Source organism: Dama dama, chromosome 11 (assembly GCF_033118175.1).
Source record: "Dama dama isolate Ldn47 chromosome 11, ASM3311817v1, whole genome shotgun sequence".
NCBI classification, from domain to species: domain Eukaryota; kingdom Metazoa; phylum Chordata; class Mammalia; order Artiodactyla; family Cervidae; genus Dama; species Dama dama.
In genome coordinates, this window is record NC_083691.1 from 98,013,351 (window position 1) to 98,030,820 (window position 17,470).

A 17,470-nucleotide genomic window follows, 5' to 3' on the forward strand; every position below is an offset into this window, starting at 1 on the left:
TTTATGGAGGGAAATGATTTTTTAGGTTCTTTTAACACTGATTAATGTTAACAAGTAAACACAGTATATTAGTTGGATTTGGTGATGCTTTATATAAGTGGGTGTTAGGATTGATGCTCAGAAATGCATAAAAGTTTTTCCTGTTAAAATTGAAGGGATTTCCCTGGTGGTTCAGTGGTTAAGACTCCGTGCTTCCAATGCAGAGGATACGAGCTTGTTCCCTGATCAGGAAACTAAGATCCCACATGTGCATGGCATGGCCAAAAATAAAAATGAGTTGTAATTAAAGTTTGATATTTCAACCTGATATTTATCTGCAAGGAGTTTTGGGGTGAAGTAGGAGAATGATACACCTTGGAAAAATTTCCTCAGTTTTATACTTTCAACTTGAATGAATTGAACATTTGAATTTATTTTACTTTCTCATTTTTCTTTATATTGAAATATAGTATCAATTAGTAGTACAGTCTGTTAAGAAATTGAAGTATTTCTTTTTTTCTTCCCCCCTAATACAGAAGCTCCACCATGAGACGAGGTGGATGGAGGAAGAGAGCTGAAGATGACTGGGAAAAATGGGTGTGTTTTAAAAGAATAAAAATAATTATATTGAACTGTCTAGGTATTCTTCATTCTTCTTTTAGTTTATAATGTGGTTTAAGGTCTTTTCTAAATTGTAAATTGCTTTAGATACCAACTCTGTGTGTGTATTCACAGTATATTGAAAGCTTAAACTTTGAGAAATTTTGTCCTGAGGAAATAAATGTTCTAGTGCACAGAATGTATTATATCATCGTTTTATCACAGATTTGCTAATAATCCTAGATAACAGGAAGACATAGACATCCAGTAACAGGGGATTGGGTGTGTAAGTTATCTTCTGTAGCAAAGAAGAGTATGTACCCGTCATTTAGCTGTGTGCTAACCTGGCAGGATGGTCTTGTGGTATAAAGAAGTATTACATGTGATCCTGTGTGTGTAAAACTTATTGTGTTCTGAGGCACAGAAATAAGCTTTGAAAGTAAGATCCCATACTGTTAGCACTGAATGGATCACAGCTAATTTAAATTTTCTTCTTTTCTGGGAAAAGAAAAAAAATTTTAATGGCATGTGATATTTGAATAATCAAAAACAGTATTAAAAGTTATTTCCATTTTGGGAAAAATATATACCACTTCTAGACATCTACAATTTTACTTTGAAGACTTATAAATAAAGTGAGATTGATAAGTCTTAATAGATTTAGCTTAATTATTTCAGTGTTCAGGAAAGGTATAGCTGAATTCATAGATTTCTAAATGTCTTTAGCAGAGGTAATAATGTTTTTACATTCTTTTTTTAAGTTGGTGTTATAAATTTTAGTACTACTATCAGATTGATTAGATCCAGAACCTAACCACTGAATTGTTTATTGTGTTCTTATCCACATGTATGGGTAACTCTGTTGGTTTGTCAAACAGCTTCATTTTACTTGAAGTTTTTGATGTTAAGCTTACTATACAGAGAAGATAGTGGAAGCCAGTCTAAAATATACTCTTTAATTGACCACTTGTCAAATTTTTAATTGGTTTAAACTTTGTCATAACTTTTGTAGATAAGAGCAATATTCTGTGATATTACACTTATTCTAGACTTACCTTTTTCCTCTTTTAACATAGTACTTACTGTTGTAAGAATGTGATAGAAGTTTTCTTTAATTGGAGGTAACTGCTTTACAATGTTACGGACAGAATTATTAAAACTCGAGTTGACAGGAAAAGTCTCCCTTGACCTGCCTGTTGTATAACCGTGAATTATGGTTTATGTTATCATTATGCCCTATGTCATCCTTGTATGTTGATCACTGTCACAGAGTAAGGACTTTTTTTTTTTTTTTAATTTTAATTTCATTTTAAAATGGGGAGGTGGGAAGGAAATAAAACTTTTATGATTAGTTTACTTTTCTTGAATTCTAGGGTGGGTATATGGCCGCCAAGGTGCAGAAATTGGAGCAACAGTTTCGATCAGACGCTGCTATCCAGAAGGACGGAACTTCATCAACAATTTTTAGTGGAGTCGCCATCTATGTTAATGGATATACAGGTTGACTGCATCTTACCTTTTATTTATCTCATTTTGGCGTGTACCTTTTTTTAGGATTGGGGTGACTTGTTTTAAATTCTGTTTTTAATTGTTTATCTTGCATATAAAAAAGATAGAAGACAGACCCTCTGCTTAGATACTCCTTCCTCACGCTTTCTTTCCATCTCCCCTCGGCTTGCCATGGTCTTATTTTAATTTTTATCAAAGCACATGGTTTTTTTAAAAGTCAGATGAAGTTTAAAATGAAAAGTTGTAGTCCTCCTGCTTAAACAGCTCATCACACGTGTGGGGCTTTGTAAACTGTGAGCCTTGAAGAGGGGGGCCTTGTAGGGACCCTTCCCTGGGGGCTCTTCAACTGTAATTGTCCAGAGGTCCTTTGGGGCTGGTGGGGGAGTGGGTGGGGCGTGTGTCAGGCTCTCTGCATCCCGTCTTGAGAAGGATGTAAACGCAGCAGCTGGTATCTGGTTGCCAACAGGAAAGGTGAGGGCCCAGTTCTCACTGTTTAGGAAGCAGAATCTCATTTACTCTCCTGCTGTATCTTTTTCCTTCTCTGTGTCCCTCCTCTCCTCCTGCCACGCCTGTTGTCATTGAGTCCAGTGTCTAGAAGGGACAGGATGGTTTTTCTCTGTGAGTTGGAGAGGAGATTGAGAATTTTAGTTTACAATGTCAGCCATCAGCTTCCTGTTTTACCAGCCATCCAAGGGCCCACTTTTCCCCTCCATTTCTTAGTTGGCTGTTAGCTACTTGTTTTTAAGGTCTCCGTGAACCAATTCCTGTTGGTTGTCTCTCCCTGCTCTTGGTGGGGGTGGCTCCTTGCGTTTATTCACATCCTGGCGTTTATTGGATCTTACTGTAGCTGCCGGTTTACAGACAGGAGCAAGAGCGCCATTTCCACATTTCACTACTCCTGTGTCCTTGGTGCCCCTGCAGTCTTGTGGGTAACTTGGGGTATTTGTTGATTAAAGTTAGGTTTCAGTTAAGCAATAATGTTGCCTGGTTGCATTTTATCAGACATCATTGACAATTTAGTCTAGGAATGCTAACTCAAAGCCAGTGCTGCTGCAACTTTGGGAAAATTCACATGCAGCTTTTCTACATAGGCATCTTAGAACATTCAAACTCCACAGACTTTCATGAGATGCATTATAAAAGACTGAAGATGTTAATAAAAAGACATAAACATTACTTGTTACATTAGCCAGTTTTGGAAGTCTCCAGTTTACAGAGGCACCCTCATTTACATAAGAGGAAGAAGAGGAGATTCTTTGTATGAGGGAGAAGAAAATGAATGTTGTAGTAATCACTACCATGGTTGACAATTTGGAATTCCAATTTACTTTCATCACTAATTTGTATGTGACTGTTCGACATTTTCTTATTTGGACCTTTTATTATCCCTGTCCTTTCCTTTAAGATAGGGATAATAATATAGTTTTTATTCTTGGTTTTGTTAGGATTACATTATAATTCCATAAGGAAAGTTCCATTAAGTTGACTTTTATAGGGATATGCAAGTTATGGTGGTATAATTGTTTTTAGAAAAAATTCCCGCTTGCAGTGACTGCTTTGCAGCTTCATAGGTGAAACCGAATCTAAGACCTCTGTGGTGACTCAGCAAGTGAAGACCAGTGCTTTGGGTTCACTGAGACAGCGGGGACTGTGTGATAATGCTGACTCTTACTCACGCTTCTCACAGACTTTAACTGATGTTCCAGGTCTCCTTGGTTCCTTAAAGCTCCCTGTTCTGCCATATGAGCTTCTCTTTGGTGACCCCCATCCCTTCCAACATAGTTTAGAGAGAAGATCCTGCATCTTCTGGATACTCTGCCTCTGTTAACTTATTCTCTCTTCTCTTTTTCCTCCCAAACAGCATCTTTTCCCTTCTAAGTTCACTTCTTTGCCTTCCAACTTTTTTTTTTAATTAAAAATTTTTTTGACTGTGGATTCACACACAGAAAAAATACAGAGAGAGACCATGACTCTTGTCCACTTTTCCACAGTGTAATATCTTAAAAAAGATAGTACTGTTATCAACCAGGATAGAGTATGGATGATATGGATACAGTCAAGATGCAGAACTTTTCACACAAGGATCCTCGTGCTTCACTTCTGTAGCCACTCTGCTCCTTCCTTAAGCACCTGGGGACTGCTAGTCTGGCCACCATTCATGTACTTTTTCAATTCAACAATGTTACATAAATAGAACATACAGTACGTTACCTTCTGGAATTAATTGGCTTTTTTTACTCAGCATAATATTCTGGAGAGTCATCCAAGTTGTTGTGTTTATTATTAGTTTTATCCTTTTTATTACCGAGCTGTATTCCATGGTATGAATGTTTCCACAGATTAACCATTGACCCATTTAAGAATGTCTGGATCATGTCCTCTTTTTGACTGTGAGCACTCATGTACGAGTTTTTGTGTGAACATAAGAGTGCAGTTGCTGGGTTATATGGTTGAACTTGCGTGGTTTTTATTTTTTTAAGAAGCAGCCAAACTCTTTCCCAAGTGGCTGTACGATTTACATTCCCACAAGCAATTTATGGGCGATTCCGTTTTTCTGCATCCTTGTTAGGATTTAGTGATTTGTTTTAAACATTTAATAGGTATGTAGTGATATCTCTTTGTGGTTTCAGTCTGTATTCCAGTTGCTCCACATCCTCATCAGCATTTTGTAAAGATAGGCTGGGTTTTTGTGGTTTTAATGTAGGTATTCTAACGGATGTGCAGTCCATCTCGTGGCTTTAGTCTGTGTTTGCTGCTGGCTCGTGATGCCGAGCCTCCTTGCATGGGTTGCTTTGCCACCTGCCGATCCCCTTCAGTGAACTGTCTGTACGTGTCCTTTGCCTGTTTTCCAGTTGAATTGCTTGGTTTTTTACTGTTGGATTTTGAGGGTTCTTTGTTCTCACTACTGCTCCTTTGTCAGATACGTGGTTTGCAAATGTTGTCTCCCAGTCTGTGGTTTGTCTTTCTCGCTCTTCACACAGTCTTTTGCGGAACAGTAGTTTTTTATTTTGATGGGATCCAGTTTATCAACCTCTACTTTTATTACGGATTGTGCTTTCAAGTCAAAAGTTTTTGCTTGGTCCTAGATCCTAAAGATTTTCTCCTAGTTTTTTCTAAAAATTATACAGGTTTATGTTTCATATTTAAACTCATGGACCATATTGATTATTTCTGTTTTTTGTGACCTGTGGATATCCACTTGCTCTGGCACTGTTTGTTGAAAAGGCTGTTCTTCCTCCGTTTTGTACTTTTCTCAAAAATCAGTTGGCCGTATTTGGGTGGGTCTATTTCTGGGTTCTGTGTTCTGCCCCACTGAAATATGCGTCTGTCTGTTCACCAGTTCCACATAATCTTGATTATGGTCCTATATGGTAAGCTGTAATATCAGGTATATTATTGTGGTTTCATTCTTTGTCAAGATTGTTCTAGCTATTTTTTTGAGCCTGTGCTTTTCCACATAAAATTTAGGGGAAGTTTTTCCTGTGTCTACAAAATAGGTGCCTTGGTGGGATTTTGATAGGAATGACATTAAACCTATAGTTGAATTTAGGAAGAATTGACATCCTTGTTAAGTATTCCAGTCTTTAAACCTTTCATCCCATTTTACTCTACGTTGATTAATTAAGCAAATATATTTTTTATGCTGCTTGTGTGTTAGGAATTGTGTTTGAACAGAGATGACAATGGTGGAGAATATGAATTTTGTGATGAAAAAGTCAATTTCTGAACATTAGATATGGACAGAGGCAAGTGGTGGCAACACAGACAAAAGTAAGCCTTTGAGGTAGAATTGACTTTTTAAACTGGTTCTGGGTAAATCGATGTTTCTGGATGAAGCTGGGTAAAGGCATTCTTGTCCTGACCCTCACCTCCGTTTTCACCTTGACACCCTCTGACTGTGGTCAGCAGGGCTGTTCTGACATCTCAGTTCCCTCTGCTGCTGTTCATGCTGTCACTGTGATCATAGCTCCTCGCCTCACTTCTGTAACCTGGAGTCAGATTCATTCATTAATTAGATTTGCCTCCTTCCCTAAGCTGGTCCATAGTGTATACATCTCAGAGCATTTTGGCTAGAAAACAAAACACCTGAGTGTCGTTTTGTTTTGTCAGGTTTCTAAATGTATTAAGTTTTGGGGAGTCAGAAAGCCCGTTTTGTATAGTGACCCCTGGGCCTCCATTCAGCCCTTCCTCCTCCAAGTCTTGATCATTTACGCCTCGGTCAGATGTTACCTTCTCCAGGAGACTTTCCCTGATCAGCCTTGTCTAAAATAAATTTCTCATCTCTTATCCAGCTATGTTGCTCTTCTTAGAATTTCCTTGCACTTGAACTGGTATTTATCCGAGTTACTTTCTGTCTGCCCAGTGGAGCTCCAATGGGAGTACCAAGGGCCCGGAGCTTGCGCAGCATGTTGTGAGATCTCAGTAAATATCAGCTGAGTGTGTGAATGAGTGCCAGGGTGTCATGCTTGCACATCAGAATGTTAAAATGTGTTCACTTATGTGCTAATTCAACTCCCATTTTCTTAAGTCTCTAGTTTTTAAATAAGACACTGGCCACACTCTAGGCTTACTGGATTGTAATCTCTCGGAGACGGGCCCTGGGTGTGTTTATCTTGGTGAAAGCTTGGGTCAGCTAGTGCTTCAGATATAGGGAGCTGTAATTGCTCTTCTGTGAGGTTGGATCAGGATAGTTAATACGGAAAGAAGTGTTTGGGTAATTTTCTGCCTTTTTCAGTAGGTGGATCAGAGACCAGGTCTGGGGACTTTGGCACTACTGAATTCTGTGGAAAAATGGGGCAGGCAGAGACATTCTGCAAATATGACTGCAAAATGAAATGGGCATATACACATACAACAGACTGACGTTCTAAGTGGTAGAGATCTGTTTGAAAACTGAACCTTAACATTGATGTTTTCTGAGCATACAAATGTGACTTAGGGACAGAGTCCGTTTAATACTCTGAACTAATTCTTTTGAAATGGATGCCTTCCAGGAGTTATTTTCTGTGGATCCATACATGCTGTCTCCTCCCATTTCCTGTGGGACTCTGATCTTGTGAATCCAGGAATGGAGGAATTTAACCTCCTATGTGGGAGAGACTTACTGTGTTAGTTTATACCATTCCCTGTAATTTTGCCAGAGTCTGAAAGGTATTTGCTCCTATTAGAGGTTCTTTAGGCTTTTGAAACTTTTCTTCCGTTTTTGTTTGGTTGAGTGTATGTGGCTTTTAGCTGAATTTGGTAGTAAGTCTGATGCACTTGCTGAGGAGAGTGGATGGCTACTGGAGAAAGTCATGATGGACAGAGCTCAGAAGACCAAGAGTCTGCACAGTGGTGGGTGATTGTGGATACATCCTCTCATTTCTTCAGCAGTCAACACACTGCTAAACTGTCTTTCTCATTTACAGGACTGTGAAACTCAAATGAAATAGTGAAGGGTGTTACCTACTGTAAGACCATAGGAGGTGTAAACAGCTATTGGCTTACTTCTTCCTATCCTGCATGTGACGCGGCCAGTATTTAGTCAAGCTCTTTGGATGTGCAGAGTGAAATGGTGTGCATAGACTGTTTTCTCAATAAAGATCAAAGAAAACTTTTGTACAAGATTTTAAAATTTATAGAATGTGTTTGTTTATAGGATATGTTTTAGCCGAGTGAGCAACCTTTTTATAAGTTGTGCCCAGAGACTTGCCAGTGGTCTTCAGTGGCTGTTCTGATGTTACGTGATGGCATTTACTGTGGCGGAATTTCACATGTGGAGCTTTAGGCCTAAACTGTGGTCCTTTTACCTTTTCTATGCTTAAGTTGTTTCTTAATATGGTTGGTTTTAGTTAATGTTAAACTTTGATTGCATACAGAATATTCCCGAAGAATGTTCTGTAAAATTAACAGTAGGAGTATTACAGAATATAATTGTTACAGATTTGCAAAGCATTCTTTATAAAATATTTGTAAGTTTTAAAAATTGTGCCATTCTATTTAGTGAGAAATATAGATAGCTTAGATAAATTATTTTCTAGTTGATCAAATGTTCTTTGATGTATCTTGTTTGTCAAGCAGGGATACATGTAACATAGAAAAGAAAGGTGTATTATGTTGTTCAACCTATAAGAGACATTTTAGAACTTGTTTTTAGATTTTTTAAAACTTGAAATGTTGCTGTGTTATAGTCCTCTTACCTGAAGTTGGTCTCCTTTGTAGAAACATCTTTCAGGATGCTGAAGGAGCTCAGAATTTTGGTTTAAAGGGATGTTTCATTGGGATTTTAATTTGCATTTCTCTAATGATTAGTGATGTCGAGTGTCTTTTCATATGCTTGTTGGCCATATGTATATCATCTTTAGAGTCCTTTGGCCATTTTTAAATTAGACATTTTGTTCTTGTTGAATTTCTGTTCTTTTTTATATAGTCTATTAACTCCTCCTTAGAGTGATCTCGGTTTGCAGATATTGCTTCCAGTCCCACAGGTTGTGTCCTTCATGTACAGAAGTTTTGCATTTTCATGTAGTCTAGTTTATCTGCTTTTCTTTTTGTTGCCTGTGCTTTTGGCATTGTATCTGAGAAATCATTGCTGAATCCAGTGTCATAAAGCTTTTCCCCTGTGTTTTCTTCCATTTAGGTCTTTAGTCCATTTGAGTTAATTTTTGTTATGTTATAAAGTCGCTTCATTCTTTTGCCCGTGGCTATCCGGCAGATGTGTTGGTTTTTTTATTTATTATTTTTGGCTGTGCTAGGTCTTTGTTGCTTTTTTTTTTTGGCACAGGCTTTCTCTAGTAGTGGCAAGCTGGGTCTGCCCTTTGTTGCAGGGCACAGGCTTTTCGTTGCAGTGACTTCTCTTGCTGTGGAGTGCAGGCTCTAGGCGTGTGGGCTTTGGTAGTTAGGGCCCACGGGCTCAGTAGGTGTAGCTCGAGGGCCCTAGAGCGTGCAGGCTCCAGCAGTTGTGGCACACAGGCTCACTCGCTCCGTGGCATGTGCAGTCTTCCCAGACCAGGGATTGAACCCATGTCCTTTGCATTGGCAGGTGGATTCCTACCCACTGCGCCACCAGGGAAATCCCCACATGTGTTTTTTATTGACCCTTTTCCCCCACTAATTTTTTCTGTTCTATCACTACACAATCAACATTTAAATAGTGTACCTTGATGTTTTTGGTCTTCATTTGATGCAAGTGCATTTTTTGTACCTTACGTTGGTTTCTGTTCTTTTCATTAGCATGTGACGTTTAAAGCATTCCCAGTACCTCCATAAATAAAACCTGCACAGAAGTCATGGTTATCCAAATTATCCAGAACATGCTTGTTGTTTTGGTTTCGGTAAGAATAACATTGCAGTGACATTAATAACCTTGCAAAGAACATGTATGCCAAGACTGTTGTTGAATTCCAATCTTGGAATCACCAGTAGTGAGGATTAAGTGAGATAGAGTGTGGAAGTACATGACTGACTAGGTGTTGCATTAATGTGAATTCTCTTTCCTCAGTTCTTTTTATCTGCTTATGACTATAAAACAGGAAATGACAGTTTCATTTTGTTCAGCAGAGAGGTGGTATGTTTTAATCAAATTGATATATATATATATATATATGTTGGTGCTACTAGAATGGACACATGTTAAGTATCTGCTGACTATAGGAAAGAAAAAATAATATTTTCAAGTTTAATTCTTACTGTGATCATGTGTAAAAACGTTCCCTTGTTATTTTGTGCAGGAATTATGTATTGGGGCTTCCCAGGTGGCTCAGTGGTAAAAGAATCCACCTGCCAATGCAGGAGACACAGGTTCAGTCCCTGGTTGGGAAGATCCCCTGTAGGAGGAAACAGCAACCCACTCCAGTATTCTTGTCTGAGAATCCCATGGACAGAGGAGCCTGGCAGGCTACAGTCCCTGGGGTCACAAAGAGTTGGACATGACTTAGCAACTTAGCATGCATGAAATCATGTATTGAGAGCACATACTCTGTTTCAGGATATGCAAAGTATTGTGTAAATTGCTGTTCAGACATTTTGTTAAATATAATGGCTTAGGGAAACTGTCAACTGATCTTAAATTTCTATATCAAATATTTAGAATTATTGCTAGTAAAAGTCGTGAAATTCCACATGATTTCCCAGTTGCTTTCTTAAGAGGTTTCCTGAGCATATTGCTCATATATCGTGGTAGCTTTTGCCGACCACTGCCTTTCCTCATAGTGAAGCTGCAGTTGAAAAGAATAAATTACACTTTTCAAATCTGTCTTTGATCTTCTGGCTGGTACTTTGTTTTAATCGTTTCTTTTTTTGTTTTTTAAGAGATTCTTTTATTTATTTACTTTTTGGCTCTCTGGGTCTTTGCTGCTGCCTGGGCTTTTCTCTCGCTGTGGAGAGTGGGGCCTGCGCTCTCGCTGCTCTCAAGGGCTTCTCATTGCTGTGGCTTCCCTTGGGTGGGGCACGGGCTCTAGGGCTCATGGGGTTTGGTAGCTGTGGCTCCTGGGCTTTAGAGCACGGGCTCAGTCGTTGGGGTGCACGGACTCAGTTGTTCCTCCAAATGTGGAATCTTCCAGACCGGGGGTCCAACCCATGTCTCCTCCACTGGCAGGTGGGTTCTGCAACCACTGAGCCACCGGGGAAGCCCTACTGGCTGATATTTTAGTGGACAGTTTGGGAGTTGATGTTGGCAGTTCAGGGTGTGTGATGGTACACATATAAACACACTTAAATATATAATGAATACATGTAGAGTAATGATAATGGTGATAATATTGCTTGTTGAGGGAATAATATCAGTGAAGACCCCTTGAATCTTTGATCCCCTTAACAAATACTATTTACATGCAATAGTATCAGATGGAGAACTTCCTTTATAGAGGACAAACTAAATGAAGCAGGAGTCTGGAAAAAAAGTATCATAAAAGATGGTTTATTTTAACCAGGTCGTTACTTTTTTCTTTTTGGTTGTAGAATTGACTTTGTAATACTGATTTTTGTTTTCCATGGTGGTATTTGATGTAATGGAATCTATTTGTAACAGAATGTGAGGCAATGATAGAGAATTTGTCCAAAAGCTAAATAAATTCCTTATGTTTTAAATCTGAAAGGAATACTAGAGATCATTTGTTCCATTTATCCCATTTGACCTTCATCACACTGAACCACAGATGGTGGGAAACCTGTGTGGGGGTCACCCAGCTAGTTCTCACAGCCGGGCTAGCACTCAGGACTTCCACTTCCTGCACTGTTTGCCCTGTACCACATTGTGTTGCCACGAGTAGAGACCTTGCTTGCTTTTAAGTACTTTCTGTTGTGTGACTTTAAACTTCTTCAGTTTTGTACTTGTTAAGTGTATAAGACATTGTAGTTTATTCGATAGGCAGGATATGTGAGTTGTTGACCTACTTTTTCTGATGTCCTGCTAATTTATATGTATTTTTTCCATCATTTACATTATTCTGCTTTCTGTTCCTTTACCTGTAAAATTGGGCATAATGTGACCTGCTTTGCTTTTAGTCTCCAGATTTTGTTTGCTGGAGATAATGGTTTTAGTGCCTAGAATTGTATGATAGCTTTGTAAGGGATCTTAACTATCATCCAGTCTCACCTCTGATATTGATTCTTCTAGACTGAGAGCATGGTGTGTCATCCCGTCATTTCTGTCATCTTCAGTTTCTTTCATCAGCGTCTTACAGTGTTCTGAGTACAGGTCGTCTTTCTCCTTAGGTAGGTTTATTCCTAGGTATTTTATTCTTTCTGATGAGATGGTAAATGGGGTTGTTAATTTCTGTTGCTGATGTTTTGTTCCTAATGTACAGAGATGCAGTGGATCTCCATTATACTGACTTTGTAATCCACTTTACCGAATTCACTGATGAGCCCTGCTAGCTTTCTGGTAGCATCCTAATTGTGTCCTGTCACCTGCAGATAGTGACAGTTTTACTTTTCCAGGTTGGGTCCCTTCTGTTCCTTTTTCTTTTCTGATTGCTGTGGCTAAGACTTCCAAGACTATATTGAATAAAAGTGGTTAGAGTGGGCATCCTTGTCTTGTTCCTAATCTCAGAGGAAATGCCTTCAGCTTTTCTCCATTGAATATGGTGTTAGCTCTGGGTTTGTCATACACAGTCTTTATTATGTTGAGCTGTATTCCCTTTGTGCCCACTTTCTGAAGAGTTTTTAATAATAAATGGATGTTGAATTTTCTTAAAAATTTTTTCTTCATCTGTTGATATTTATCATATGGTTTTTATGCTTCAGCTTGTTGATGCCTGAGTTTTGAATGTTGAAAAATACTTGCATCCCTGGGATAAATCCCACTCGATCACGTTGTGTGATCTTTTTAATGTATTGTTTGAGTTGGTTTGCTAGTACTTTGTTGGGGGTTTTTGCATCTGTGCTCATCAGTGATATCAGCCTGTAATTTTCTTTTTTTGTGATACCTTTGGCTGGCTTTGTTATCAGGATGATGGTGGCCTCATAAAAGGAGTTAAGAAGTGTTCCTTCCTCTGCAGTTTTTGGGAACGCCTTCAGAAGGACAGGTGCTAGCCCTCCCCCGGTGTTTGGTAGGATCCCCCTGAGGCCATCCAGCCCTGGGTCTTGCTTGTCGGGTGGGCTCTGTCCCGGCGCAGCGAGTGGGGCTGCTCTCCCCTTGTGGCTGCGGGTGTCGACTGCAGTGGCTTCTCCCGGCAGAGCGCGGGCTCCAGGCGTGCGGGCTCCCTGCTCGTGGCTCCCGGCTCAGGTGCTCCTCGGCACGTGGGCTCACAGTGTCCCCTCTCTGCGAGGCAGATTCTTAGCCACTGGACCGCCAGAGAAGCCTTTCTTGGGAGTTTCTAAATTACTGATTCAATTTCAGTACTAGTAATTGGTCTGTTCATGTTTTCTGTCTCTCCCTGGTTCAGTCTTGGGAGATTATTCCTGTCTGATAATTTGTGCATTTCTTCTCGGTTGTCCATTTTATTCATGTATAGCTGCTCACAGTAGTCTCTTAGGAGTCTTTGTATTTCCATGGTGTCCATTTTAACTTTTTTTCATTTCTGATATTATTTGTCTTTATGATTTTTTTCTTTCTACTGACTGAGTTCTGTTTGTTCATCTTTCTCTAGTTACTTTAGGTGTAAGGTTAGGTTGTTCATGATAAAAACCCTTACCAAAACTCCTGTTAAGGGAACATGTTTCTTCTTCTAAAGACCCAAACTCACCGAATTAGTTATTCTAATAAAAGTACTCATTTAAGTGCTTGGATTTGTATTATTTGTGCTTAAAAACAATTTATTGCTTGAATAACCAAGAAGATACGCAAGCTTCCTGTGGATATCACCCCCGCCCCCACCCCGCCAATAGCTACTGCTGTGGGAGGTGTGATGCAGAGTCTTCCTTATGGCTCAGCTGGTAGAGAATCCACCTGTGATGCGGGAGACCCGGGTTCGATCCCTGGGTTGGAAAGATCCCTTGGAGAAGGGAAGGGCTACCCGCTCCAATATTCTGGCCTGGAGAATTGCAAGGACTGTATAGTCCATACGGTCGCAGAGAGTCAGACATGACTGAGTGACTTTCACTTTCCTTTCCTTTTCTTAGGATAAAAATTAAAAGAAATAGAAGAGCTATTGAAAATAATTAGTTTAATGTGATACTAGTAATGCCAGTCATAACATAACTTTAGTGAGTCAGACATTTTTATGGGAAAGCATAAACCACATTGAATCATATTTATTTTTTTGCAGTTTTACTAAGAATGAAATAATTTGAAACAGAATTGGTGATAAAACAGTGCTTCTTGGTTGGCAGTTCCTTTTTTTTATTTGGTTTGGTTTAATTTTTGGCTTTGATGCAAGTTCATATTAGGAAACCAAATAGGATTATTTTAACTTTTCTTATATTTTCTTAAATAAAACTTTAGATAGCTTCATAGGAGTAAAGTCTTAACAAGCCCTACAGTAAGTCTGCTTATAGTAAGTATTTTTAAGCATAACAAAAATATCACGGTCATATAGCTGTGGTAAAAATCCTCACTGTTTCATAATACTGCACTGTTGTCAGTATCAGATTCATTACTTGAGGAGCCTGTCTGCTCTTTAGGCATCTCTTGTCAGTAGATGTTTTTGGTTTTGCTTTTCTAAGATTTTTTTTTATGTGGATGAGTTTTTAAAAAATAGTTCATTTTGGTTGCGTTGGGTCTTTGTTGGTGCATGGGCTTTTCTCTCATTGCATTGAACGGGAGCTCCTCTGTAGTTGTGGTGCACAGATTCTCTTTGTGGTGACTTCTCTTGTGGAGCACGGAGTCCAGGGTGAGCGGGCTTCGGTAGTTGCGGCTTCCGGGCTCTAGAGCACAGACTTAGTAGTTGTGGCACATGGGCTTAGTTGCTGTGTGGCATGTGGGATCACCACAGACTAGGGATCGAACCCAAGTCTGCTGCGCTGGCAGGTAGGTTCTTTATCACTGAGCCACCAAGGAAGCCGGCAGTGCATGTTCTTGTGTTGGTTGACTATTAGTAGCCAGGAGAATCAGAATTCAGGCTGTGCTGAATAATGCAAAATAGCTCTATCACAGCACAGCTGAGGAGAAAGTGAACCAGTGATGTGTTCTTTAAATCATCCAGTTGAAGGGATTGTTCAGCCAGTGCTCTACTTCTACTTTCTTAGGTATAAAACTTTCAGCATGTTTTATTATTAATTTTACAGACCCATCTGCTGAGGAATTGAGAAAGCTAATGATGTTGCATGGAGGCCAATATCACGTGTATTATTCCAGATCCAAAACAACACACATCATTGCCACAAATCTTCCTAATGCCAAAATCAAAGAGTTAAAGGGAGAAAAAGTAATTCGACCAGAATGGATTGTGGAAAGGTAAGTTTAATTTTTAATTAAACCATTTTTAGAAATTGGAATGCTTATTTGTACTATAAACCCTTACCTAACCTGCGGTGCCTTTTAACTTAAGGGTGAAGAGTAACCAATGTCTTAAACAACACGGCTCTGCTCCTTGGGTGGCTCAGTGGTAAAGAACTCGCCTGCCAATGCAGGAGACACAGGTTCAATCCCTGCGTCAGGTCAATCCCCTGGAGAAGGAAATGGCAACCCAGTTTAGTATTCTTTCCTGGGGAACCCCATGGACAGAGGAGCCTGGTGGGCTCCAGTCCCTGGGGTCGCAAAAGAGCTGAACATGACTTAGCAACTGAACAACTGTACTCCTTAGCCTTGCATAGTAGTTCAGGTGCCTGTGGTCTGAGGTCAGTGTTCCTGCATCCTCAGCTCCCCGAACTTAGGGAAGACGACTCAAGGAAGAGCAGGAGACAGTGATGGAAGGGCTTGATGAAGCATGTTACTCATTCAGCAAATGTTTGTGCACCTGTTATCAGTAGGCAGTGTTCTTTGTATTTGGGAAATACATCATTGAGCAAAACAGAGTACCTCCCCTACTTCTTGGAGCTTACATTCTACTGGGGGAAATAGATAATAAACAATATGTGAGTAAGTTTATATCATATGTTAAAATTTAGTACATGCTAAGGGGGAAAAGATGAGGATAATGTGGACCTGAAGTTCTTGGAGAGGGGAGCAGTTTGCAGTATTATTAATACCTATTTTTCAGTTGTTCCAGTTCCTTGGCTATTGTTTGGAACTGGTGTGTTCTAAATCAGTGGTGGCCATTCTTAGTAACTTCCTAACATAAAATACATCATCTGAAATTTGAGGATGAGCTAGAATTTAAGTGATTCACATGTAATTTATGAGTGATTGAAAGTTAAAAGTGAAAAAAAAAAAGTTAAAAGTGAAAGTATTAAAGTCATAATTTTATGCATGAATGGATTGTAATCAGTATATGAGAGAATGGTCAGATTATATAGTGGAGTGTTAATGACACAAACTTAGAAATTATTTAAGTCAACTGCCAAAGCTTTTCTTACCCAAATTTCATTAATTCTGACACCATAAACTAATTTATTTGGTAGATTTAGACTTGTTCAGGTCTTCTGTATCGCAGATCCAGCAGCATAGATTCACACCAGGCAGTATATTGTGGAAAGGCTGTGCTGGGCTCTGGAAACAGACCTGGGTTCATGTGCCAGCTCAGCTATTCAGGGTTCCTGCATCTTGGATGGTAACAGGAGCGGGGGTGTCGCCATTCTGAACCTTGTCTCCTCATTTGTAGAAGATCACTGTCTACCTGTTAGGGTTATGTGAAAACTAGAAATAATTCATGCAAACTACCTAGCACAATGCTTCACATATTACAGAGGCATAATACGGAAGAAGCTGCTGCTGCTGTGCTATTTTATTTTTACTCTATAAACATGACCAAGTATTAGAAAAATGAATTCCAGAAGCTCAAAGGTACATTTAGGGAAAAAGTGCATTTGGCTTCCAGAAAGCCAAATTATTCATATAAACTGGGGGTTTTTTAATTTAAGTCTTGCTGTATTGAGTTGAAGACTCATCCCTGGAACATGTTTGTGCTGTGTTCCGAGGACCCAGTCACTGTTCATTATATAGGATTTATCCACATGGGTTTTAGTGGTGTGTCTTCTTAAAAAGGGATTGTGAAATTTTTTTATAAGAGGTTAGTTTTATTTCAGAGTTCCACTGTGTGTGGGCACTTATACACAGTCATTTCATTGTGCTGGGGCTGGAATTTTGATCTGGGGGTGTTAGTTTGGCTTTGGGAGGAATAGGGGAGATTGTGGATGATAGGAAAGGGAGGTGAAGAGGGCCCTGGCTGGGTGTAAGTTGATGTGTTTAGAAAATGGTGCTCTTCATGACAGCTCTTTCTTTATAATGACTCTTTTTTGCTGAATGCAGCTAGATGGGTAATTCAATAATAAATGCAGCTGAGGCAGTTACAAGTTATAAAATACACCTTCAGACCTAATGATCTGTTTTTAAATAACTGAAGTGACTGTGGAATCATGATTATGTGGTGTATTTGCTTTATGTGGTGGATGAGAAGGCAGGACAGATAAGGTTAACCAATTTGCCCAAGTGACAGAATTCAGAATCCAGATTCCTGACTCATCATTGGGTCTGCTCTTTGCCATTTAATTAAGTCATTATAGGAGAACTGGCTCACTCATCTCTATAGAAATGGATCAGTCGGCGCTGTGCCCTAATAGATGACATAAATGCCCGGTGTCTGTAATGTCATAAGCACGGGCTTCTCTAGGGTAAATCAGAGCTGTTTGCTTCCACACTCTTAATCCCAGCCTTGTTCATCTCTTGTCCTCTGCAGTGCTTTAATGAGAGTTTATTATACTTAAAAATTTGAACATTATATTAGCTATTTAAAGGGTGATATGTGGTATTCTCTTCTATAATTGGTTTTCCTGTTTTTGGTTTGAGCAGTTTGAAAAGTGACTAACACTTCTAAGTGTGCAGGTTGATTACTTTGATTCAAATTCCCTGGTGCCTGTGTAGGTG

General features: G+C 39.4%; 1 protein-coding gene across 5 annotated transcripts in view; it reads left to right on the forward strand.

Annotated features, from left to right (window-relative positions):
- REV1 (REV1 DNA directed polymerase) overlaps positions 1-17,470 on the forward strand; it is an 86,426-nt gene that overhangs the window by 22,334 nt on the left and 46,622 nt on the right. For 4 of the 5 annotated variants that reach the window (XM_061155929.1, XM_061155925.1, XM_061155927.1 and 1 more), the window contains exons 2-4: positions 516-576; positions 1,953-2,079; positions 14,734-14,902. In XM_061155929.1, the coding sequence (XP_061011912.1) occupies positions 526-576; positions 1,953-2,079; positions 14,734-14,902 (347 nt within the window). In that variant the 5' untranslated portion in view covers positions 516-525. Of the gene's footprint in view, positions 1-515; positions 577-1,952; positions 2,080-11,689; positions 11,782-14,733; positions 14,903-17,470 lie in introns of those variants that run through there. The other variant, XM_061155928.1, reaches the window with a different exon arrangement.